This window comes from Anguilla anguilla, chromosome 2 (assembly GCF_013347855.1).
Source record: "Anguilla anguilla isolate fAngAng1 chromosome 2, fAngAng1.pri, whole genome shotgun sequence".
Taxonomy (NCBI): Eukaryota; Metazoa; Chordata; class Actinopteri; order Anguilliformes; family Anguillidae; genus Anguilla; species Anguilla anguilla.
In genome coordinates, this window is record NC_049202.1 from 11,576,043 (window position 1) to 11,602,229 (window position 26,187).

The following is a 26,187-nucleotide window of genomic DNA, read 5'->3' on the forward strand; positions in this document are numbered from 1 at the left end:
GAGGATGATAATGATGCTCTGGATATCATTAAAAACTGGGCAAAAAAGTATCCTCTGCTGAGATTATTCAAATCTGTTCCTAATGTCTTTTTCCTTTTTATGTATTCTTTTCACACATTTTCTTAAGAGGCCGCAATAACCAGCTCGAACACAAACAATGTAATGAGGGGAAGACCTGCCTAAGCGCTCTTCTGGGACGTTCCTTACCATTGCGAGATGACTCATTTAGATCGTTTAGGGCTCCTCGATTTGATTATCGCCTGAAGCGGTGTTAGCCTGTCGCACCAGCAGCGTGACATCGCTCTCTCTCTCTCTCTCTCTCTCTCTCTCTCTCTCTCTCTCCCTCTCCCTCGCCAGCTCTCACCAACGTGAAGCTGTGGGCCATCGACAGACAATGTTTCCAGACCATCATGATGCGCACGGGGCTGATCAAGCACGCCGAGTACATGGAGTTTCTGAAAAGGTGGGAACGCTCCTTTCTTCTCCTCTCCTCCTCTGCTTCTTCTCATCGTGGATGCGCTGCAGGCCACCCATCCCCGCCCCCAATCCCTCCTCCCCTCCGCCCCCGGCCGTGAGCGCACCCACCTGTCCCTCCCCAGGAAATCGCGCATCTCCTTCCTCCTCCGTTCTTTTCATCATCAGTCCCGCCATTTGCATAACGGTTGACGAAAAAGGGAGGAAACACGTCAAATGTGGCAGAGCAGATTTTTACATATTAAAGGCTGATAGGCGCATTGTTGCGCTGGTATGACAGATGAAAGTAATGCTCATCAAAGAGCATGAAACATTACTGAGGAATATTAGCTGTGTCTTTCTACATCTGCACTGGCTCATTATGGCCCCGGCTTGAGTGTTATGTCATCTGAAAAGTTTCGGTAATAAATTATATTACATAGCAGATTATTCATTTTTTATTTGAAAGGGGACAGGTCTAACCCAGTCAAGTAACAATTTTTCTCATACTTCTGTTCTGTTCTGTTCTGAATTCACATAATCTATTTTGTTCTCTGCTTAACGGTCCCAAGATTACTTAGCTGATGTTTCCTCATGTTTTTATGTGGTTTTATATTCAAGTAGTTTGTTAATCAATATTTATTGGCTGCAATGTCCTTCTCAGCAAATAAGTAACAGTCATATCATCTTCTTGCAATACATTATCAAGCAAATAAATAACATTTTCCAAAACATCTATATTTGAAACTGTTTTGCTTCTTTTGGACAAATGGTACACATTCCTGACCTGGATGTATTGAAACATCTAGCCTGTTTGGTAATGGATAACCACCATTAGTTGTTCTTCATGACTGACTGAGTTGGCATTAGGAACCACAGTCTTATAAGTTACCACAGAATAATTTGGTGTGTCTTGGGTTTTCCTCAGCATTTTAGTGAATAGCAATGTAAATATTAAACTTCATTATAATTATAATTTTGCATTCCATACAATATGTCCTGTTTAATTTTATCTAGATGTGCACTGAACATCTGCTGTTTGGAACCAAATCTGACAGCTGAAATGATGTGAAAGCAATTTTGAATTTTATAGCATATCAATAAGTTATATTTTATTCAAGGGTGAAAATGATAGTTACATTTTGGTTCCATTTGTGTTTCTGGGTGGAGGAAATATTGATATGGCACTGTCTATAATTATCCTGGAAAAGTAGCATAGGGGAACAGATAGCAAAGTACCCCAAACACATATAATTGAATTTGCTCCAACCCTGATCCTATGTGGGAAAGGGAGCCATTCTTACCAAATCCTTATCGCTCCGTACTGTTGGTGCTTTGGTGCTTTATTTAAAATATGAAATCTCTTATGGCTTGATAAAGTGTCCTTCTTCACAGTATATTCCTTGGGTGGACGGCATGCCCTTGGTACAGAAGGGTGAAAAACATGGAGGGAAAGGGACTGAAGGCCATTAATCACTCCAACGAGGGCATATTAATTCAACCGGCAGGTTCTGAAGTTTGCGACACGGAGCAGCTGCTATCATTTTATTGCCCACGTTTACTTTGCACCGAGGTGTAATCCTAGGATGCTGGGAAGTTTAATTTCTCTTTCCCCTTTTCTTGGTATTTACTCTAATCCTTTTTTTCATAAAGTTTTACCTTTTTAGTAAATGCAGGCAATAAAGAGGACTTGCCTAAAAGCCTAAAAGACATTTGTTTGGATGCGTCAGCTTTCGCCGTCGACTTTGAATAATGCTTTTTCCTTGCCCTTCACAAACAGCCAAGGGCAAACTCGCTGAAGTGAAGTTGGAAAAGAAAATCCCGAACATTTGTGTTTAATAATGAATCGCAGTTTAGGACTAATGTTGGCTGAATCATGGCCATTGTTAATATCTGTCACACTCTTCCCTTTCCTAAGAAAGCCCTATATAGGAAAATAACTATAGGACGTCCTACAGGAAAATAATTATAGGAAAGAGCTACATATGGAAGGAAATAGAAATATATGCATGGAGGAAACATTTAATGTCTCTGTGACTTCAGTTGGAAGAACACTCTAGCAAGGCCTTCATCAGACCTTGCCTGGTCTTACATTTGGACAATTCAGCTGAAGTTTATTTTCACTCTGCTGGGTAATTTGCACACAAATGACTGAAGCATGCTGACAGCGTAGGAGATTCTTGCACACAGATGGATCAATCGTGTTGAGACTACAGGAGATCCTTATCGGAGAGAGTGTGTTCTTCATGTTGCCACTAGAGGTCTACAGTGACTTTTGAAAGTCTTGGGGCGAAGGGTAACTCTGTGTGCAGTTCCAGCACTGAATGATGAAATCAGATGTTAAGAAGCATCTCTCCATTGAATGAGCTCACTGAAGCAGTTACAGCCCTTATTGTCTACTGAAGTAAAGTGTCACCTCTGCATTATCATTAGTGCTGTAATCGAAATTTTGAATGGGATTTTCACGGCTTTACTTGCAATAGCATGTGTGTACGTGCTAAGCTTGTAAATGTATATAATCTGTGTATAATGGTCCGTTTATGTGTTTTTGTCGCTGGTATGAATGCATCATTGAGCTATGTCTGTTATAATGCTATTCTTGACCATATTCAGCAGTAACTGGACCCAGCCTCTGCTCCTTCCAATGCTAAAATAGACCGTCCAGCAAGACAAAAGACTTGGTGCGCTAATCGTAGCTCCCCCTGAAAGGCCTTCGATTGCACTTTACGGGAAGCGTTTTGACAGATGATGTCACGGGGCAGGAAAAGCGGGCATCGATTTTGGTGAAGTCAGCTTTTAGCGGTAACGTAAGAGGCCTTTGGTGCATTCCTGGGTAGGGGAGTGTATATGGACTATAGCCGCTTTGTGCAAATCAATAATCTTGCTTTACTTCTTCCGTTATGGCATGCTAATGGAGATGCTGACTGAAGTTTATCATATGCTTCCGAGCTCCTTTTGTCTTTTCTTTCAGAATGGTGATATTTTTACTCCATTCAAAAATCCTGCCTTTTGGATGCTCACAACGATAACATTTCAGGCTTTTGCTGCCTGCCTTTTTTTCAATGTTTTCCTTATAAAAACAGATCTCTAAAATAATAAGGCATAACAGAAAATCTGTCACATATCACCATACGTGCAGTTCGCATACATCAGTGATAAAACAAAACAAATATTTAATTTGTTTTCGGATGTCTAATTAATGGAATTATCTTTTTTATATTTTTGCCTCAATAAAAGAAAATTACAGGCATCAGGCCGATAGTTGTACACAGAGCCGTTACCATGGCAGCAACAATAAAAGATTATTAGCTGAGAACTCCCTGCGATATCTCCACTTTGGAGATTCTTCGGTTGAAGAGATCCTGATCGGCTCAGAGGTATAAAACGCAGAGAGAGGTCTGGCGAGCCTGTGGTTTCCTGGGATGGTGGCATGAATGGGTCGGCTGCCCTCTCCTGCTTAATCTCACTCTCTACCTGAAGGGCCCAAGGAACGGTGGACGTCGGTCCGTGGTCTCTGCTTAAGTAGTACTTGAGCAGAGCCCTTCTGGGTCTGAGAAGGGTATTTATGTCCTAGGCACCACTGGAAATATCTTACTTTTAAAGAGGAAACGGCGGACACAGGCAGTGTAGAGATTCTCCAAAAATGAAGAGTCTTTTTTTTTCATCCAGGGTTTTGCTCCCATGAATTGCAGGTCTGCTTGGCTCCACTGTTGCTATTATTGAATACCGCGGCCTCGTGCTGTCGTACAAATTTCCATCTTTCTTAGGGTCGCATGCTTTTTGAATGCTGCGCATCGCCACTTTGACTGCGAGAAGTCGCTGCCAGCGTAACAAGCCAATGAACGCGTAGAGTGTGAGGGGCTCTTTCTGGACGGTCGTGAAGAGATGGCCACAGTAGAAGATCAATATCTCAAGTCAGCGCTTGCAGGATGTGTTTAGCATACTGTGCTAGGCCAGATGAATGACAGGATGTGTCCTGGAACTCTGTAGCACGCTGCATGTGCCACACTGCGCAGCTGTGCCTCTCAGCACTGCTGTTTACACTGACCTCCTGCACATGTGGAGCATGTTTTCAAACTGTATGCCAAATGCTCAATTGCTCAATCCTCTCTCTCTCTCTCTCAGTGTTCCTACATTCCAAGGCCTTTCTGAAGAGATCCTGAGCAAGCTTGCTGACGTACTTGAGGAGGTAAGGCATCACACCAATTTGTTTTTCGCTCAGTTCTTTAAGACACACAGAAGGGCCATGGAAACGTTTTTCTTTGCAGTGGGGAAGCACAGAGTTTTCTGTGAGTGAGCAACTCCCTGTTTCACATTACGACTGTTCATAATGCATCAAACTACGAGCAACAATGAATCAATATGTCAGCATAAACAAGACTGTCAGTGTATAGTGGTGAAGTTATGCCCCCGATGTCATATATCACCTAAGTTACAATTCAGTGTTACTATAGTGCTTAACCCTTATGGAAATGGGATATACTGAAAATGTATTGAAATAAAATGTATCACCGATATAGCAATACTTCACAACATAAGGCCAAACACATATGGTATTGCAATATATTATACTGCTGTGAATTATTAGAGTAGGATATAATATATTGCAAACTGTATTTGTCATTATATTTCAAAGCTAAGGCAAGAGCTTTATTACTTACTCTAGGTGTCTGTGCACCATTTCTACTCTGTGGCCTTGCCTGTGCAGTGCATGGGTGACTTAAGTGAGATGCATGCGCTCTCTGATCATTATAATGCCATTAAAGGGGATTAAGACAGAGTTTATCTTCAGGCTGTAATAAACTACCCTCATTTTCTTCTGTTATACACCATGTCAACAAATGGGCTGACCAGCCCCTGGCGGCATTAACCTGCAGGGGAAGTGCCGACTGCTGTTTTCATGCTGATGTTCATTACTTTACTGAAGAGGTGGATGGTGGAATTTGTAAAGCAGGGCTAAGAGCGTCTGAAATATTAATAAAATCCATCAAAATCATCCATATAGATTTAATTATGGCAATGCCTTAAAATATACATCCGCTGAATATAATTAATGAGAAATGTCTGTTAGCTGCAACTCTGCGTGACCTTTCACCGAATGGCTGAGGATTAGCAGGTCTGGGTGTGATTTGTGCATCAATGAAAAACCTTCTTGGATTTCCAGTTTCTGTTGCTGCTGGGTGCACTGTTGCGTGGTCAGTAGAAGGCACCTCTCCAGGCTTTGTGCTCCATTCCAGTGATGGTAGCAAGCTATCGAACGAGACACCAACGCTCTGGGTCAATTGCATTGCTGGAGTTTAAACCTCAGGTTTAAAACACTTGACAACAGAACTGCATAACAGTGGGTGCAAGCTATCCAAAGTTGTGAAATAAGGATTAGCTGTTCCAGTTGAAATACATTTCTGTGATCTTGAGGTTTAAACCCAACTAAGCACACTGTACTTGACCCCCTGTGACTCATGTGACTGTTTACATAAGGTATATGAGGTAACTGCGTGTCCTAGGAAATGTCTACAGCTTGGGTGTATGAGGCCGACCCAGTGCTCATGGGAAATGCAGTCTCACTTTCCTTCTCTTCCCCTCGCCCCCAGACCATTACTGTAAAAATTAAATTAGTTCTCAGCTCAATCTCCTGGTTGAATGAATAAATAAATGATTCAGAGAATGTTTTCGTAAACACGCAGTCTCAGAGTAGCAGAGTTCTAACATTTGCTGATGCTCTTTTCCTTAGGCTCTACGTTGTTTGCATTTTTTGGCACTAGTAATTTAAAATCAGTCAGGCTTTTAGAGAACTGAATTGCAATTAATGAAAAATGATGCAATGTTCAATACAGATGTGCATGTGATTTCAGATCATGAATTGTAGGTAATCTTAATTGGCAGTCTCCCTGCCTGATAATAATTAAGTCATTTGGCTTGCAACGATTGTTTGTTCATTTTCTATTAACATTTCTCTAAATTGCCATGTTCTCTGTAATAGTCTATTGCAAAATGTTTGCCTTGATCATTGTTTGCATTCAGCCTTCTCCTTCATAAGAGGAGGTTTCGGTTGTGAAGGGACCATTTGTAGACTCTATAAAATCCACTCATTGCATTCACTCTGCAAACATTTAGCATGAAATTTGTGTGGGCTGTCGCCATTTTGGGCTCGTTTGCTGGCCTTAGGAGAAGAGCACACGGTTTATGCTCAGAACAGCCTTGATTCCCGTACAGTTTCCCAGTGAATGTTGTTAAAGACCTAATTGGCAATCGCCTTGAATATGTTTCGCGAAAGAAGAACAGAAGAGCATAACAATAAATTACGGGGACTTTATCCAGTCCTTATAGCTGTATCCTTATGTATTTTTATTGTTTTATGATCTAATTGAATGTAATGAAATGGACTGCATGGCAAATACTAATTACCTCCACAGAATATTGCATTTTCATTAATTATTAATGAAGAAAGACTGACTGTTCTGTTGACTTTTTGCAGCAGTCAATGAAAGGGACTCAAGTCACCTTTGCTTAAATATGATGGCAGAAATTCTACTATTAGAAAACGTACAGTACTAATTAGGCCACACAATTTACATTTGCTTTGTTATCCTCTGCATAGAAGCAGGATGGCCTTGACAGGATCTACGCCAGCACAGAGCTCATACATTAGCTTGCTTGTTAATAATTTCTCCCAGCATTTCAATGCAGTTTCCATGTGTATTAAGAGTGTACCGTTCTTGACTGATGTCATCTTTGTGCTAATGCTGAGGTAATTTGTGATTATTAACCGTCCTCCTCAGCGGCGACGTTGACGCATCGCGTAAGCGCTCTTTAATGTGACTATGAAAGGTTGATACCGTATCTCAGGAAACGAGCTCCATAGATAATTCAGCCTTGCTCCGGTGAAAAAGAGCAATCAATAAACCACGAGGCACTATTCAGTGTACCGGGGTTTTTTTCTTTTTCATTGAGAATTTCTCGGAGGTTATTGACCTCTTCTCCTGTGTCCTTTAAAAAGTGAAAGGGGGGGAAAAAAAGAGGCATCGAGGCTAAACCGAACCCAAAAGACTCCGGGATGTGATAAATGATGACCATGCGGAAGTAGAATTCACTATCGCTGCCATATTGCCCATATGTGGAGCGAAGGAAATTCTTGACAAAATATATTGTATTCCAATATATTTGAAGTATATTTCGTTTCTGTGAGGGGTTTGCTGATTGGTGGAGAGCTGGCGAGTCCCCTGCAGTGAGACAGGATGCCTGGAGCGTGAAGAGCGTGGTCCCTCTCCCTCAACGGTTCTGTGTGATACACCAGCACAGCAGGACTCCATTAATCCTCCGGCTTTACTTTCCTGAGATTACACTCATTCATCCGCACATTGGGACCTGGGGGGGGGGGGGGGCTGGTTAGGGGGAGTGTTCAGAGTAATATTGCTCTGTGCTGGTGGTGCGCTTTAGTCATTCAGAATATTAATAGTAGTAATGTGATAAAAATCGCCCGGTTTCTTTGGCTTGGACTAATGTTACAAATCCAGTGTCCCAAATGTCACCTTGTCTCTTGTGAGTATGAAGCCATCCGTCAATATCCAGCTATTCTTAGTAGCACAGTAATTTTCTCAGTAATTTTCACCCTTTTCTCCTCCTTTCTGTTGATGTGGCAAAGGTCTCTCTCTCTCTCTCTCTCTCTCTCTCTCTCTCTCTCTCTCTCTCTCTATATATATATATATATATATATATATACACAGACAGGTGACAAATTAAAGGAAAATCTGAATAAATGAATGGAGAGACACTGTGAGGGGCCCTGTTATGCTGTGGAGGGCATTTTCCTGCCATGGTTTGAGTCCACTTGTCCCCTTAGATTCTAAGAGGGAAGGGTCACTGCAAAGTGATCACCTTGGTCCAATGATGAAACAATTTTATGCCGCCATCCACAGGGCACAAGGGGTCACTGACTGGTTTGATGAGTTTGAAAATGGTGTCAATCATATGCTACGGCCTTCACTGTCTGCAGATCTCAACCCAGTTTGAACACCTGTGGGAGATTTTGGACCAACATGTTAGACAGCACTCTCCACCACCGTCATTAAAACACCAAATGAGGGAATATCTTTTGGAAGAATGGTGTTCCATCCCTTCAGTAGAGTTTCAGAGACTTGTAGAATCCATGCCAAGGAACATTGAAGCTGAGGAAGCTGGTGGCTTGTGGTGGTCCAACATCTTGCTAAGACACTTTATGCTGGTTTTTCCCTGAATTTGTCACCTGTCTGTGTGTGTGTATATATATATATATATACACACACACACACTCAGACTGCATGTACAACCTTACAAGTAAGTTGATGGTATGATCGGGTGTTATTTGCTGGTTGTTGACTCTAGGATAAGTTAGCTCACCGTTTTACTGCATGTACAATGTAAGGTTTATGGAAGGTGACAGGTATTTGAAGAATTCGTCTCTTCAAACTAGGCTGTCAGATATTTCTTAAATGAACTGTCACGGTGAGTGAATTTGCATTCATTGCTGTTAAACCAGGAAGTGGCGCGAATTAAGCATTCGCCTGTGGTTCACGTTGATCCTGAGGAAGAGGCGACTTGAAATGTAATTAAGCTGCACCTTCACAAAAAATGATGGATTGATAATGAAGGCGGTAAAAAAAATCAACGGAGGAAACTTGGCAAAATGGAAAAAAAACAAGAGTAGGAGGAGTTTTTGATGAGTTGCAGCTGTGAGTGATGCACTGGAGCGAACAGGAGTATAGCATTCTCTCTCACCAAGCTCTAAAGTCTTTCTCATTAGAGAGGTCAGGGTGTCGTAAAGGGTTACGGAATCTGTCGTCTTTTTCAACGCACACCACGGCATGACATTTCATTTGAGCCTGTGAGGTGTCAAACTATTTCCCATTGCTGCTTTAAGGGTGCCTGAAAAGATTGACGTCTCTCTTTTGCTCCCTTTCTCTGTATCTCCACCATTCAGCATGTATAGGAAAAAACTGCAGGAATGTCAGTAAATTATTAATAGCATGGTTGCTGTGAACAGCTTACAATATGTGGGACCCTTATGGAGTTCTCTTTCAGATTAGATGTAATGCGCCTGGCTGCACCCAAGGCTGTATTGCTGTGGAATGGTTTTACTGTCGCTGTTTACTGAAATAAGCAAACTCTTCTGTCACAAAACTACCGCATAAATTCATTTTTAATTGAGAATGAATATTTATCTTGGAGCTGAGCCGCTTTTTAAAACGGCAGCACAAGTAATAATGCGATGGTATCATTACCCATGAATGCTGAAAAACAATTATGTTGATAAACAGGGATCCAATTTTCGTCAATTTTTCAAAATCCCAAAACAGGAACCCAACAAAGAAAAGATCAGACTCGTTTTCTGTCTTGCTTTTATCTCGCATCCTGTCTCGTGCTTTCACTTGCAGGCTCTTCATTTATTTCTGTTGCTCTGAATCTGTTGATCCGTCCCACAGTGTTTTATTAATCAGACACTGAGAATGCCCGTCCACATCATCTTGTGCTCTAATCATTATGTTTTCTTAGGTTTATGAATGTTTATTCGATTCAGCAGTGAACTGCACCAGATGTACACAGATAAATGCGAGCTGTGTAATTGTTTTGGATCAGAGTGTTTGCTCTGTGAATTTATTGCTGACCCGGCATTCCTCTTCTGTAGAGATAATTACGGCATTAACATGTGTCTGAGGATCAAAAGAGGAATTGATCTCACCATCACCTTAGCATGTAAGATGCGTTTCAGGGAACGTGCTGGAATTATCCTACGCCTACATCCTGTACCTTGTGTGTGTGTGCGATAATCCCATTTAGCAACACCTATTCACTATTCAACTGCTATTTCAAGATGGGTATGGCTGAAAAAAAGGGATGTCATTTATACAATCTGATTGTGTTTCGGGTTGCTTGGCCACTGGGTTTTTACGCTGTGGTTTAATAGAAGAAACCCCTTTCAGAAGTTTTGACCTGGTCTTATCTCTTTGCGTCACTGTGGCAAGACGTCAACCAATCAACGCAAAGGGCATGAGACCAAGTTGACGATATGGCCGTCAAACTTCAGAAGGAATAGTTTTGTGTCAAAGCTGTCCTTTGGGGATCAGTTTTTAAAGTGTAGTTTGATATAACATCTTTGAAACGGGCAAACCAACCTGATCACATGCCCTCCACATTGATATATTTATGTCTGACTGAATTTTTCTATAGCTGTGTGAGATTTTAGTGTGTTACAGTTATAGATATCTTAACGTGTAACAATCATTATGGTTCTGTGCTTTTTCCAGCACTTTCTTTTACAATAGGACACATTTTAGCAGGCCTACAGGAAGCAATTGAATTGAAGCATTTGTCACCGTAACCTAGTTTGCACTATTTGCTTTTTTTTTTTTGGTAAATAAAGTCCAGCATAAGCAAGCATGGTCTAAAAATAAAGCAGGAAACTGAGATTGTCTAGCACGCACACGCGCCTGATTTGAAATGGAAGTTCAAGAGCACGGGTCACAAAGTAAAACAAATAAGACAAAGGACTACAAATAAGTTTATGAATAACATATGATGACTGTTCCTTTTTTTTGCAAATGCCTTTTAGAAAGAGTTGCTCCAGTAAGCAGCTTTTGGAAAGTCTCCAGTTTATCTTTCACTGCCGACATCTGGATTGTATGGGAGAGTGGGCGGCGGTTCCCACACTGTTCTGGGCGATATGAAGCACTTCCGTGTCAAAGGTCATGGTTTTCCTATTTGTGTGCGAGGGGCGATGGACTTTCTGGACGGGCGGCTTGCAGTCAGCCTGGTTCACAGCGACCGCTCCTGTTGAAATAGTTTATCTGCCGAACAGATGTCAGATGCTCTATGAGAGGGAGGGATGGAGAGGGAGAGAGCGAGCGAGAGAGAGAAAAAGAGGGAAAGATCGTTGAGCAGATGGTACTGATCGATACACTGCAGACAGGCCTCAAGCTAGTGTAGACATTTTACAATGGGAAATTGTCCTCTTAATAGTTAGCTCATTTTTTAGATCAGAAATTAGCATTTTTTCCCTAATACATGGCTGCAAATTGTGTCTTGTGTGGTATTATGCAAATCATAAAAAAATGATAGTGCTTTTTCAGTTTTTCATTTGAGGCCATTCCATGGTATAAAAAAAGTATTGCACACATATTTGTGTTTGAATGTTAACTTTGAGCATTGGTCCATCCTAATGAACATTTCAATGACTTGATTCAATCTTGCTTTTCTCACAGATAGTTTTTTTTGAAGTCCGGTCGTCCAATAAGGGCATGAGAAACAGTGACTTGGCAGTGATGCAAACTGTCCCTGATTCATCCACAGAATATTATGTTGTATGTTGTATCTTGTCCAAATAAAACAGTGACTTAACAAATCGGCATATGGGGGAGACATTAGACAAAGAAAAAACAGCAGTTGTGACTATGTTTTCTTGTGGTAACAAATCATTGTCTTCGTATTCTGACGGTATTGTTAGCATTGACTTAGGTTGAAACACGTCGCAGAAACAGCTATACCGGAGCCAACCGCACTGGTGCTAGTGAGCAACGTCTCTCAAAAAGACCAGCCTGGTTTTGGCCGTTTGGTAGTGTACAGTTCCTTTTGCATCTCTCTGCGCATTCGCCCAGCCTTCCTTCTGGTCCATCTGCATCCCGGCCCACGGCTCACTCCTGCTGGAAGCTGCTTATCTGGAGATCAAAGGCAGAGCCGATGGACTTCCTGTACGCGCTAATGCTGTCAGCACTTTGGCGACAGCGATCCCATCCTCCTCACGTCTGCCCCTCACACCCCCCCCCACCCCCCACCCCCCACCCTCCCTCCTGAAAGGCAAGGCAGCTGGTGTCAGAGGTGACGGACGAGTCCTGACACGGGAGGGGGGGGGGGGGGGGGGGGGGAATAAGGCTGTACTCTGTGAAATTCGAACTGTTGGGCTGGAAAGCTCTTTCACACAGACCCTTCAGAAAGCCCTGGTGGCGTGCTGCTGGTTGCTAAGTCTTCCTTACCCTGGCTATGCCAGCTGTGTGTGTGTGTGTGCAAGTGGTGATCTCTGGAGGGGCTCATCAAAGCTATCTCTTTTTGGCACAGTAAAAGGTGAGGACAAATGAACAAACAACAAAAAAGACGACACTTCATTAAAAGGAAGGGGCAGCTTTGTTCACTTTGCTGTCTGTGCAGGGCTGCACAGAGTCTGCAAACGTCCCCCTCTGATAAATAAATTGCTTCATTTCCATGAATAGCGGGGGCCTTCCCTCAGACTCTGTAATTATCAGCAGTGTGCAGGTATTTGTTATTTCGCCTGCCAATCGCTGCTACTACCATGCGACGGGACGCAAGGCCAAGCCAGCCGATTGAGCCCGTGTCTGGGCTTTTCCTCTGCCTTTTGTGTCCGTCTGTGGATATTGAGCTCAAAGCTTCTGTGTGTGGTTTTCACTCGCATCAGGTTGGGAGTTGGGAGTGTGGAAATGCAGGAATCCCTGGGTTTTTAACCAGTACATTGTGCCTCTGTTAAATGTCCAGTAACATGACTTTATTTCAATGATATTTTATCTTTATCTGAAACAAAAAGCGTGGTTACCCTAAAATGTAACCTGGCGATTATGTGTCTAATATGTCACTGCCAACAGATGAGCAGGTGCAGCGAAGTGAGCTGTTGAATATTAGGGCCTATTTCTCTTCATTCTGAGGCAGAAATCTGTTGCTTCCCCAATTCCCACCCCTCCCCCCCGGCCCCCTTGTCCGAATGGGACACGTCGAGCGCAATCTGTTGGAATGAATCAGTAATTCTGGGGGCTGGCGTCTTGGAGGAGCCACCTGGCCCGGGGGGCCTTGGGGGACAGCTGGCGCCCCCCCCGGTGCACGGGGACAGCCGTCCGCTCGGCCCCGCCCGCTTGACACCGTCTCCTTTCCCCGCAGACGCACTACGAGGACGGGGAGTACATCATCCGGCAGGGCGCCAGAGGAGACACCTTCTTCATCATCAGCAAGGGGAAGGTGAGACTTCTATCAGCCAGACGGCGGACGTTATTAATGGCGACCGAGGGCGCCAGCAAAGCTAGTCCCTATCTGTCTGCTCCCGTAGGAGCAGGGGTTAACACTTTCACATTCAATTAATGTCTGGTTTCAACAGGGACCGCTGTTCACCCATTCTCTCTCTCTCTCCTTCCATCCCTCTCTCTCTCTTTCTCTCTCAATCATGCTTTCTGTCTCTCTTCCATTATCCCTGTGCCCCGTGTTTCTTTAATCAAATATAATTTAAACGGCATAAATAATAAAAAGATGGATTATGCTATTGCATGGCAATAGGGTTTATAATAGCCTGTGCGTAGAAAAGAAAGGAGAGAAAACATAATTTGTTCATCAAATAAGATCAAATAAGATTAAAGTATATCTCTGTATTGATTGGCAGGATTGATACATCTCTGTCATAATAGGACATACTTTTGACATTTCACATATTTAAAATTTGGAATGTCAGAAATACCTCCTTTTAAGGCAGAGATTTATCAATCCTGCCAATCAATACTATGTCAAAAGAATGAATACAGACTTGCTATTACACTGAAATCTTGCATCATGTACTGCCACAGAAACCTTTTATTGTTGAAGGAATCCACATAGAGAGTAGAGAGAAAGGTTGGAACACAGAGCAGGAGCCACTAGTGTTGAAAAATGAAGGGAAGATTGCAAAAGAGATGGAGAACTGCTCTGAGTTTTCATCATCCACTCCATGCTTCTGTGGGCTCATAAAAAAGCGCACTTCAGGCCAAGAGGTGCTGTTGAATGTTTTAGGTACAAATATGGACTAAAACCAGAAAAAGATTTAGTATTTTCTAGGGAAAATAAATGTTTTTTTATTTTTATTTTTTTAAAGAAGTTATCTCAGTGGTAATTTCACTCTTGGTACAGCCAAGTTTCGTGAATTCCCTGTTCAGTCTTGATTAGCTGAATTGGAGCAGGTCCCTGGCTCTGACATAGAAGAACACAATTGATTGTCACTGATTGTTAGCAACACACAACTCTAGCCATACATTATATTCCAGAAAAAATATTTGTGATATGCCTCATAATTTCTGAATTATTGCTATAAGTAAGGAAGCGATCCTTCATGCCCTGTGTTGCTCTCACATGTGTTCCACAGGTGGTCATAGAAATGAAGGATTTTTGAAGGATGGAAGTGAATGTTCTTCAAACTTTTCACAAGCATCTTAAGGCAACGTAGGCATAAAATGAGAATGGAAAAGTTCTGTGTGGAGTGTCCAATCTGCTTTAAATAGTCTTTAAATACAAAATTTTGATGACTGTAGACATACGGACTTGAAATTATGTTTTTAAATTCGTTTTTTATCTGGATCAGGAATTGCTTGGAAAATTAACATAAATACTCCGCACACCTGGTAGGCACCACAGCTTACGCAAGACGTTTATGCAAGTTTATGCAAGACCACGTTCTCCTTATTGACAGGTGAACGTGACGCGAGAAGATACGCCCAGCGAGGACCCGGTCTATCTACGCGCGCTAGAGAAGGGAGACTGGTTCGGAGAGAAGGCCCTGCAGGGGTAAGCCTGTCACCCGATCCTTTCTCGCAGAAAGGCCGCCACCGGCGGTCGAATCGAAGCGGCCCGTTCTCAGTTCACTACTTGATTTATTTGAGTGACAGCTGCCCCGTTTCCGCCGCGCCTGAAGCGTACACTTAGCTCATTGTCCATTTATACCGCTGTAGATGTTCGGGGTAAGTGCCCCGCTCCAGCATGCAATGGCGGTGCCTCGCCAGGTAAGAGAGAGCTGGCCTTTGAGTGACTGGCTCAGTGCCTTAATCCACAGTTTCCCAGAAACATCGGTTAGCACGCTGAGTGCGGTGATTATCAGGGGATCATTGCTGCCTCTGTACTGATCCTTGGGGGTATTTAAATCAGGGGACCACTATTACGCAGTCAATCCTTTTGCACCATGTATCAGCTTACGACAGACGCACCTCACGGGACGGAAAACATTGTCGCAGTATTTACGAGGTAACTCAAATGAGATGTGGTGTTTTGGAATCTGTTTGATTGAAATTACGAACCACTTTCACCACGTGGGGCGATTATAGGCAAAGAACTAGCGGAGGTGCTCGTTGTAGGCCTTGCGAGGGAGGACGTCAACGCAGAATGGTACTGTAGATAATATTTTATAGATTTCGTTTTTCTTTTCTCCTAATATGGAATGCGCAGTTGTATTTGCGTGCCTGTCTCGTTGGGCCAGTGTACTGCGTCAGTCAGGGAGAACCCCTTTACAGTGTGTCCTGCCAGCTGCTGCTTGCCAGCTGCGCAGTTATTGCAACATACTGTAGTGAGTGCACTTCCTGTACAGCCGGCGCAGACAGGCATCAGCTGGCAGGACAACCAGAGCAGCTGATCTTGCGCAATGACAAGACCCACCTACCTACCCTGGTCAGTACTGCGCTGCCTGACGAGTCTTCCAGTCACGGTCGGCACTGACGCAGTTTTTGACGCAGACCGTGGGGTGCACAGTGCACTGTTACGCAGTGTTTCGGCAGTACAAACAACCCAGCAGACTGATGGATAAACATTTACAGAGCTGAAATCCATCGTCATAGATCACTGGCAGTCGTGTGCTCCAGTGATGGAAGAGAGGCAAGAGGAAGAGAGTAAGCAAGTGCTTCAACAGGAATGTCTGAGCACTTCCCTTATCAGTCAAACAGTGCGATCGTACCCTGCATACCCTTACCTTTTTGCCTGGGCCAAACTTGACTTTAATTGACTATTGTGATCGGAGAGAGTTTATCTTTTGTCGGTGGTCATTTGTTCATAGGTGATAAAGGAGGGTTCATTAAAAGAGCCTGCCACAGGGAGAGAATATTAAGTTAATGTTTGGAGATATTATCCAACGTCTTAGGGGCTAGAGAAGATGCTACAGTGCCACCTTGTGGGTGAAGGAATACTAGTTGCTGTCCAAAAAGTGCACTTTAATTCGGTCAATTAGCGCTGCTTGCTGGTTGTCTGGATTTGTGACTGCTTCAATAATCTGAATGTAATAAATGGTTTTAGCACTAAGTAAATAGGGACGCCATTATGCAGTAGGACACTTATGTATTCCGGCTGTAAAACTACTGACCCTGAACGGTAAGGCTGTCACAGTGAGACACAGAGGCTCTGGGAGCCACAGAAGCTGCCATTTGATAAGGAACCATATTGGCTGGATTGAGCTGGATTAGTGCTGCACTAATGGGGTGTTCAAGGCCACCACAAGGACTCTGTAGAGAGCACGGTGCTGGCATGTGAATTTTCTCCAGATGGATCAAATGCAGCACCTATTGATCCCTGGGGAGAGAGGTGCTGTTTGAGGCCAGACACGGAGCTATCATTTGGGCCCGAGATGGTGTGGTTTTGCAGTATGCGCAGACAGGAAGTGGGGTGAGATGGTTTCCTGTGGTACTGGCGAGAGAGCCCATACCATGCAATCTCTAGGACACTAAGGCAGCAGAAGCTTCAAAAACCATGTCAATGTAGAGCTAAATGCAAAAGTAATGGGACATTTGTGTTAAATTGGTTGTTTATTTTCTCTGTATTCCAGTAGGTAGTTTCTTCTTTGGGACATTCCCTTCTGTTGACTTTGGAATACAAAAACGTTCTGCGAGAGCTTGAATTGATTTTTTCTTTTCTTTCATCCTCACGACAGCTTTCTTGGCTGTCAGGCTTAGTTCTCTGGCCCTCATCTGCAGTTTTTATTTTTTATTAAAAGTTTTTCACTTTATCTGCTAACTGCTGTCTTAGAGATTGTTAATCAGGATATATCGGTAGATGCCTGAGAAATGAAGTTTTAACTCTTTGGTGGGAATTCTGTAATGAATTTTCACTTTAAATGATTTGGTGTTAGTATTATTCTTGTGATATGTTAGAAATTTTCAGGTCTATAGCATAGGGGAAAAGATTGTGAAATCTAGACTGGTTGTCTATGTTTCAAAGGGAATAATTCTAAGTGTTAACATCTGCTTTTCAATTCAGTAAATTTAATTTGAAGAGTCTTGATTGGAGTGTAACGAAAGTCTCCACTCTCTAATCTTGAACATCACACTATATTAAAGATTGTTCAGATTGTTCTGTGTGGCCGTTAAATCGTTGCCTTTGTATTTTATATTAATGTAGTTCTGAAGCTGAATGATATGCTAACAAGTGCTCTTTTTTTGTAATCACCTTAATCTGTAATAATGCCCGTACAGTGAACTCACAGAGTCATTTCCCGCTTAAACGACCCACCAGTTATTCGCCGCCCTGGTTTGAATGTTAGTGTCGGCTTTTAATCGAGATTGGCAGCCTGGCAAAGTCCAGTACATTAGCAGTACGTCAGTGCGTGGTGCAAGCTAGGACTACTAGATCTCTCTCGCCGTATGTGATTGATTGTCAATGTTCACAGCGCTGTGAAAATGAGAGAAAATGGATCAATCTAGACGGTGTGTTGAATGAATTAATTTTTTACATATTCACATTTTGAAATTGCCTCTGCTGCCATGTTTAATATTTATATTTTCATTTAATATTTAGAATATCCGGCCTTTAATGTACAGGTCTGCCTCCCCTCTAGTCCCATTGAGATCGGTTATGTGGCCATTTACTGTAATAGCACAGATCAAACTGTCATTTCTTGCCATTTTTCTGCTTTGAGTGGCTTATTGAAGACCTTTTAAAGAAGCACTTTGATAGATCTGTTATTCTTTCCTAAGTAATGTAAATGTAATACATTCAATGTAAAGACCAGTGTGGCCATCTTGGGTCCTGTTGCATATCTTTTCCAAGAGTGAAACCAGCTTCATGCGGTGTTCAACTTTGATGTTGAACTGAGAGCAGCACTAGAGATTTGAATATGCTTTAATTCTATTTTGAACGGTGATATTTTTTAAAAGATGTTTTTTATTCCACTGCTTTTGATCTCCCATCTCAGTTTTAATTAGAGGAAAATCTTGTGTGTAAATGCATTTAGCAAATGAATTGGGCCTTCACAAAGGCTACTTTATTTGCCCAAGATAGTGTCTTTGATCTTTTGCAATATTTGCAAAGTGATTCTCTTTAGAAAGTAATTATCTAGGGTCTGGGGAGAGAGTGGATGAGTGGGCGGAGTTTTAGGAACACCAAATGATGGGCGAGAGAAAACGAACCGTTAATGCATGTAATCTCTCCAGGAGCTAAGGGTGTTATAAAGGATTTTATCAGCTTTGATAATAAATGAGAGGGATACTGAATGTACTATCACGCCACGCTGTCCTTTGACATAGTGCCTTGTTCACCTAAATTAAATCAACTTACTGACAATTAATGAGAGATTTGTCCCAATTTACAAATGGTCCAGCTACGGTCGCACACACACACACACACGTAGGCACACACACACACGTGTATGTTTATAATGTAAATGTAATAATGTTAATGATGTAATGTTGCGATAATAATTCATATTGTAATAATGTAATAATGCCTAGCCACCATCTGAACGCTTTTACCTTGCTCCTCCTGTGGTAAACCAAGCATGAAAGCACCCAAGGAGACACATTCTATTAAACTTTGTTTGTTGTGTCTTTTTCAGCCGGTTTGACAACCCTGACCTTTTCCTTTTGAGCGCCCTCCCTAGTTGTTACGACTGCTACCGAAGCAGACTTAAGACATCTGCTGGAACGGTGCCTCCTGTTCTTGGCTCGCTCCCTCTAATGGAACGTTGCACAGGAAAAATCCTGTAGACAGAATCAGTGGGTGTATTTTGCTAACAGAAATACAGTCGTGTCATACCAGTTCGCTTATTAGACGTCGCAGTATGTGGCGTGTCCACCGAGCTTGCGTTAAAATTACATCGCGCGCATGCAGTTAGCGAGGTGAGAAAGTTGAGCGCGATTTTTCCCCTCCCGCCGCGATTGGTTCTGTAGGCCTTGGCACGGCTTTGTCCCTCTGTGGGAGATCTCATTTCGGCTTTCTGCTGTGCAGGAACATATTCCAATTGAGCTTCGCCGCCAGGCACAGACCTCCTTATAATACCCGACCTCTGTTGCTTGTGGATCTGTATCCACGTCGCATAAAAGAGCGTCCTCGTTGTGTAGACGGACCCCAGGGTTTTCGGGATGTCTTTCTCGTTCTTGCGGGATGCGGCCGCTGTAATTGTCTCTCCTGTCGGAACATGGCGAAGTAGCAGGGCTGCTTGATCTCGGCTGTTAGCTGCAGGTAGACCCGGTTGACCCGGGTGTGTTTTTATTCTCTGTGGAGAGGAGAACTTAGAGGAGAACCTTGCCTCACAGTTTTACACCTGCTCCCAGCGACGCCAGATTGCCCCGGCAAATTAGATTATATTCCTGTCTTCCTGGTGAATGCGTCCGACGTGCCTCCTTGGCACGCCTCTGACAGACAAGCCGAGCAGCTGCAGCTGCTGCCTCCATGTGAAGTGAGCTTCCTGGGCAGAGAAGGACACGCTCTGTAATGTGTGTGTTATATAACTTCTCGTGGTGGTGACAGCGCAGTAGACAGATGTGTCTTTATTTAAACCGGAGGTGTTGAAGCCCGTTTGGATTCTTTTTTAAATCCCAGTAATTACTGAGTTACCAAGTGCCATCTGGGTTGTGGTAACATTTAAGACCGATGGTATTCTTGCTACGGTCACAAAGAAATAATAAACCGTGACAAAAACAAAAGAAGAAAAGCTCTTAAGTTGGCATGTGGGTAATGGATGCCATTGTGGTTGTTATACCACATGGCACATTCATACATTTTGGATACGGTATGAATAACATGTCCAGTGGTAAGTTATGCTGCATAAGTGCTACTGCTTAAGCAAATAATGGTGAGAACACTGGTGATTATGAGGTTAATGCGAACTGACTGGCAGGCTCATGGAGCATTGTGATTGGTCAGATAGAGGCCGCTATAAAACTTTGCACATAAATGAACTATTTTTGACATGCAGTCTGTGCTGCTCCGAGTCGGCAAGGGATCGTTGACAGCTCGTCTCCAGCACAGGCTTCTCGCAGATTCCAGGCACGACTTACAAAGCTGCCTCCCAATTATGAAAATCCCAAAGTCTCTACCTTTCATTTCATTCAAAGAATTTCATGAATAACACCGAGAAATCTGAATTTGGAACCTGAGTTTAATCAGTTGTATGTATAATTTGGTTCATTTTAATTCTGTGAATTCATTTTATTTTGGATTTTCCCAGGTCATAAAGAGTTCCTTTGTCCCAATGACTTGAACTTGAACTTTACTTGTTTAAAGTTTGGTTTAACTGATTGTGATATGCACATCAAGAGACTAATTGTCTTGTTTCACATGAAGTCACAACTAATAATGAATCTGTATTTGGTGGTCCTTAAAAAGTGTTCATTGTAAATACGGTTTATTGTAGTTTCTCTTCTCTGTTCTTATAGTCTTGTTGTAGGCTCTTTGATTTGTAAGTTGCTCTGGATAAGATCCTCTGGTAAATGCATGTAACGCAAATGTAAGTGGCATCGTCTCGCCATATTGGTCCCACTGGTACCTGGTGAGGTCATGAACAGCTAATGGACATTAATGCCCGGGTATCAGGATGTATCTCTCCCTTCCCCCCGAAGTCCAGGACACGTAATGGCACCGAGCGCGATTACCTCCGCCCATCTGGTACGACGTTCTCCCGGATCCCCAGGGGAAGCTGGAATACCCCCAGTCCAGATAATTCCCCCAGATATCCCCCCTTTACCCAAGAGGTGGACCAGATGGGAACGTCAGGAGGCATTCGCATGGGAACTGAATGTCAGTCGTTATTAAAAAGAGACCCGTTTCATCTGGCTGAAGCGAATGATATAAAACATATATCTGTTCCATGTGCTGGCCTTCCGTGTGCTGCTTATCGACAACCTGTCTGCACATGAAGGAGATACATGTCTTTTTTTAATAAACTCTTCCAAGCTTGTTGGTGATATTGAGTTTGAATTTAATACTGCACACAATAGGACTGGCTCAAGCTGGACATATATGAAATGAGGCTTGAACAGGTAATGCTTATCTCATAGCCGCCACAGCAGCAGTGACGGATATATTAGATAGTTATTCATCTTTTTTCCATAGAAAGAACAGTAACCTCTCTTCCATTGCCTGTTATCAGTTGCTAAGCAGACAGATATTAGCTAGGACAGGGAACACACACACTGTTAAATAGCTTTAGCTTTGCTGCCAATAAAAACAAAAAAAAGAAATAAATAAAAATACAGTTTTCAGGGCTAGCAGGTTGTTGTGTGACATGGTAAACAGCGCCAGGTTTTCTGCTGGCATTGTGCGGTGTGGTCAGCAGCACTCTGTTTTCACAAATGCGAGGAAGACTGAACACGAACCCACGATATTGAGGGCACAGTATCGGGTGCGCCGAGCGCCCGCTCCCGTGGGCCACGCCCCGTGCCCACCTGCCCACGCGGGCGGTGGGTCACTAACACCTGCCACCCAAACCCACCCCACCCCCACCCCCCCGTGCCCGCTGGTCCGGCCCTCGCGCGCCTATACATCTCAGCGCCCCCCCGGCAGCTGCGGTCGTTAACGAGGATCGCCGCCATGGTCCGGCCGAGAGAGCCCGCGTCCGAGCAACGGGGGCGAGCGGGAGGGTCAGAGCGCGCGTGCGTCCCGTCGGGCGGGTCCGGGACCGCCGCCGCAGACCCCGTAGAATCGGACGAGGACTCCTGCGACCGGCGGGGGTACTCAGAACGCAGCGAGGACTTTTCCGATGACGCCGCGGATCAGTGTTCGGAGTAAATGCTTATTAATAGCCTGCTTCCTGCTGGAGTCAGGGCACGTTTAATGGGGGGGATGGGATCTAAAACAAAATATGATTGTGTGGCTTTGGGTCTTATTTGTAATCTTTGCATGGATCTTCAAAGAGCTCAAAGTGTTGATGGAAGTATTGAGCTGTCTATTGATTCCGATTCTTCACACAAGTAGGATTTGGTAAAGCGGATTGTTGACTCTTTAGTGTTTTGCCTGTTTGAAGTAAGCACCTTGGATAAGTTTTGAAAATGCACTTTGAAAGATGTCTGTAAGTTCAACAGGATGCATGGCAGAAATGTTGTATATCTTGTCTGTCGCAAACGCAAAGTGTGATAAGTGAGTTGCTGTATTACATCATTAGGGAAGTGATTGCCCAAAGAAATTGTGTTCTGCGGCTGACATAACAAATGGGTTATAGAGGTGTCGTGTTTTTCACGGATGGGGTATTATTGTTTGTTTTCACAGGGAGGATATCAGGACTGCCAATGTCATCGCTGCTGAAGCTGTCACTTGCCTGGTCATTGACAGAGAGTGAGTACCACACGTCCCGTCTATGTCTTTTTGTGTCTTTTGCTATGATGATGTTCATATGATATATTCCTTCAGTACTGCCCAGAACCGTCTATCACATTTTTATAATCCAGTTTACTGAATGGTCCCAGTTAGCCATTCACTTGTTTTATCTTTTCACAGGTTTTTTGAATAATCTGTAAATTATTTCAAAATGTTTTATTTGATGAGTGTTGTGACCTTATGAAGTAGGACCCTGTTATTAAAGACATAACGCAGAGTAGCCTGTGTAATATCCCCATTAACCCACAGTCAAGTGTGGTGATGTTGAACAGGCTGGGAGGTTGATCTTGCTTACTGATTTCATATGGTGCCACTGGAGAACAGATGATAATAATGACTAATGACATGTCACACATTCCCAAACTAGATTGGCTGGTGTGGGAAGAGTGCTTATTACCATTTCTTTTAATATTTGAGCTGAATTTATTCATCACTTCAACACTCATTTGAATGTACAAGTTATCAGTTAAGTGTACCTTAATCCATTTTAATTTACCTTTGTCGATTCCATTTCTGGATAAGAATGAGCTTTGATTGAAGTTGTTTATCAGGCTCACTGCCTTGGTATTTCCTTTTTTAAACCACATGCCATACCCCGTGTTTTCATTTCAAATTAAACATTTCAACATCATGTAGCCATCATCAGCTTATTATCACTGTTTAAGATTGCTTATCAAAGCTGTGTTTTTATTGAATGACTAAGCAGTGATTCAAGTCTAATTTCAAGACACACTGTATACAGTTTATAAAGGTTTGCTTCATTTTTGGCCCACCTCACTCCCAAATATACATTACTTACACTGGAGTTTGCTTGTTAGCTCAGTAGGAGACAGCAACATGTTTACTCCTTTTTAAAATAAAGAAGTATGAGCTCTGGTGAAGAAGACGTTATTTGTTTTATGTTTCAATATTTATAGAATTTTCTATTATGGTAGTTGCAGTATACTTTGAATCAGTCACTGTGTTTAAGTTTAGCCAGGCCAGTCCAAATTGTTTACATTTGATTGATTCTGTTTCTGTGCAAAGAATAATAGTGTACAAAATAATCTGTCAAAATGCCTGAAAACCAATATCTTAGCAAGCTAGCTATCTATCTGGTGAGTAGGGCAGCAGTTATGTAAAGTCACCTTGTGTGGTAGAACAGGTAGGCCTGGTTTGTTTGCATGCAGACGCTTGCGGCTTGTGTCCTTTCTTCACTCCGTAGGCGCAATTGCACGAGCGTCAGAATCGAGTGGCTCCGCGGCGGTGCTAAAAAAAGGAATTCCTCCATGGAGGGGGGCTGTGGAGGGAGCCGTTTGTCCCCGGGAACCCGGTCATTTGTTTTATCGTAGCGTCCGGCTGAGAGGTTTATGACGCTCTCCATTAAAGCCCGCTTGTTTTCGCTGAGCTTGCCGTGTCCCGATGCTGTCGCTGCGCCGGTGATTATTTGATTTGTGCGACCTTTGCGGCGCTGCCGTTCACCGGGAGGGTCACGGGTGCCAGATCTGTGGGAATTAAGCGATAACACAAACTGACTGAAGCTTGTGGAGGCTTGCCAGCAGAACACGCCACAGAATGAAGAAGAAAATGAAATTGTTTATACATTTTTCACCGTGATACAGCAGAGAAGTGTTTTACACCGCAGTTAAAGGTGCTGCTCCCAGGTTTTTTCCCAATCACTTAGCTTGTTCTTAGGCTCTTATCAGGAGAGAATGTAACTGACAGACGTAGAACTGGCTGCCATAGCCTATATCATTGCCTGCCTTTGAAAATCTCAATTCAAATTATTACAATCATTCAAACACTTTCTCAGCAGATAGCCCTATATGTGGCCGATAGCCCTATATATAGCCATATATGCAGTTTAGTGTGTTGCACATTTAAACTTGAAATTACACTAAAGAGCAGATGTTTATGAGAAAGGGCAGCACAGTGAATATGAATGCACCAATTATATTACTTCACCTAAAACTGGCACAAATCCAATAAAAGGTCAGTTATGTATTATTAAAATATATGTACAGTACTAAGAATTAAATGGCAAGTAGGGCATGTACATTTATCATAAAGTCATTTCCATTTGAAGTAATTATTTATTAGCTCTTAGAGTTGATGTTATCAGACACACATCTGAAACCTGTCGCTGCAGAATAATTAACTCTGTGTTCACATAATCCATAATGAGGTTGCCTTCTCAAATGTAATCTCGGCTGTCAGTTTCTCACTGTTATGGTGTAATTAATAGAAACTCTGCAGCCCACTGTAATAGGGCCCTTATAATGGTGCGCTTCAGCTCTACAAAGAAGATCGACGCGGTTTAAGTGTGAACAAATAATGGGGCGTCTGAGGACTCAGTGTTTAGCACGTTCTCTGTCTAAATGCACAGCTAGTTAGCACCAGCAACTGCAAGGGAGCAAAATGAATGGCTTTTCACACTTTTTGAGTAAAATGCCATCAGTGCTGGCAACATTATCTTCTGAAAAATGTAAAGAAGCTTGACGGTCTCAGCAGCTGACTCAGTTGAAAGAAGCTGAAATAAGTGGCTGGTAGTGCTGTGACAGCATAATTTATTTCCCATCACTCCTACTGAGTAGCTTTGCCACGTTCGTCTCTGCCTGCTGTATAACCTCTTTTGCTTTTTAGCATCAGAATGGTTCAGTTAAAACTGTCGAATATCTTAACACAAAGTACGCGTGTGCACACAGCTACTCTTCAGGAAGGAAACTGGCCCAATAGGTTAATTTATATATTTATTTTAAAATGGTTCTCACATGGAATAGGGTTATAAACCATTAGGAGGAGTGAGAGTCCTTCCATTTTATCAATGCATAGCATGGGTGTAACTGAGACTATTTAAGAACGCATTCAGCAGTTCCTCATTGACTGTCAACTTTTCAGTCATAATAATGTTCCATACAATATCACAGATAGCACAAGAAACAGAAGATACGTTTTTTGTTCCATTTACTGTGTCAATATTCCATTACCGTAAAAAATGATGGATCTTCAAAAAATAAAAATACCTGCTCATTTTAAGTGACAGAAAATTGACCTCAGTATTGTCTCAGTGTAATTGCATCCACCAAGCTAATGAATCTTTCTGTTCCTTCCAACATTATTTTCCATTTTCCAAGGGGCATGTTATAGTTACATGGAACACTGATTGGATCAAAAAATTCCAGTGCATTGCATTTGCGATATCAGCTCTGTGTAAATCGTTGTGCCATTCATACAGGAACGTATCACTCCAAAGAGATGAAATGGAAATTTGGACAAACTCTGTCTTGTGTTTGCCAATCTACAACATTTCCTGTTGGGACCTCATTTTGTCTTTGTAAATTCAGATACTGCATCGATTGGGCTAAGCTCATGATGTTTGCCAATAAGCCTGCAAGGTGTCAGCAAGTGATTATTTTGAAT

At 42.7% G+C, this 26,187-nt stretch overlaps 1 protein-coding gene across 2 annotated transcripts in view; it reads left to right on the top strand.

Annotated features, from left to right (window-relative positions):
• The window catches only part of prkg1b (protein kinase cGMP-dependent 1b), a 120,776-nt gene that overhangs the window by 71,816 nt on the left and 22,773 nt on the right, over positions 1 to 26,187 (top strand). For both annotated transcript variants that reach the window (XM_035406191.1, XM_035406190.1), the window contains exons 4-8: positions 358 to 463; positions 4,579 to 4,642; positions 13,366 to 13,443; positions 14,915 to 15,009; positions 22,681 to 22,746. In XM_035406191.1, coding sequence (XP_035262082.1) covers positions 358 to 463; positions 4,579 to 4,642; positions 13,366 to 13,443; positions 14,915 to 15,009; positions 22,681 to 22,746 — 409 coding nt within the window. The remainder of the gene's footprint in view (positions 1 to 357; positions 464 to 4,578; positions 4,643 to 13,365; positions 13,444 to 14,914; positions 15,010 to 22,680; positions 22,747 to 26,187) is intronic.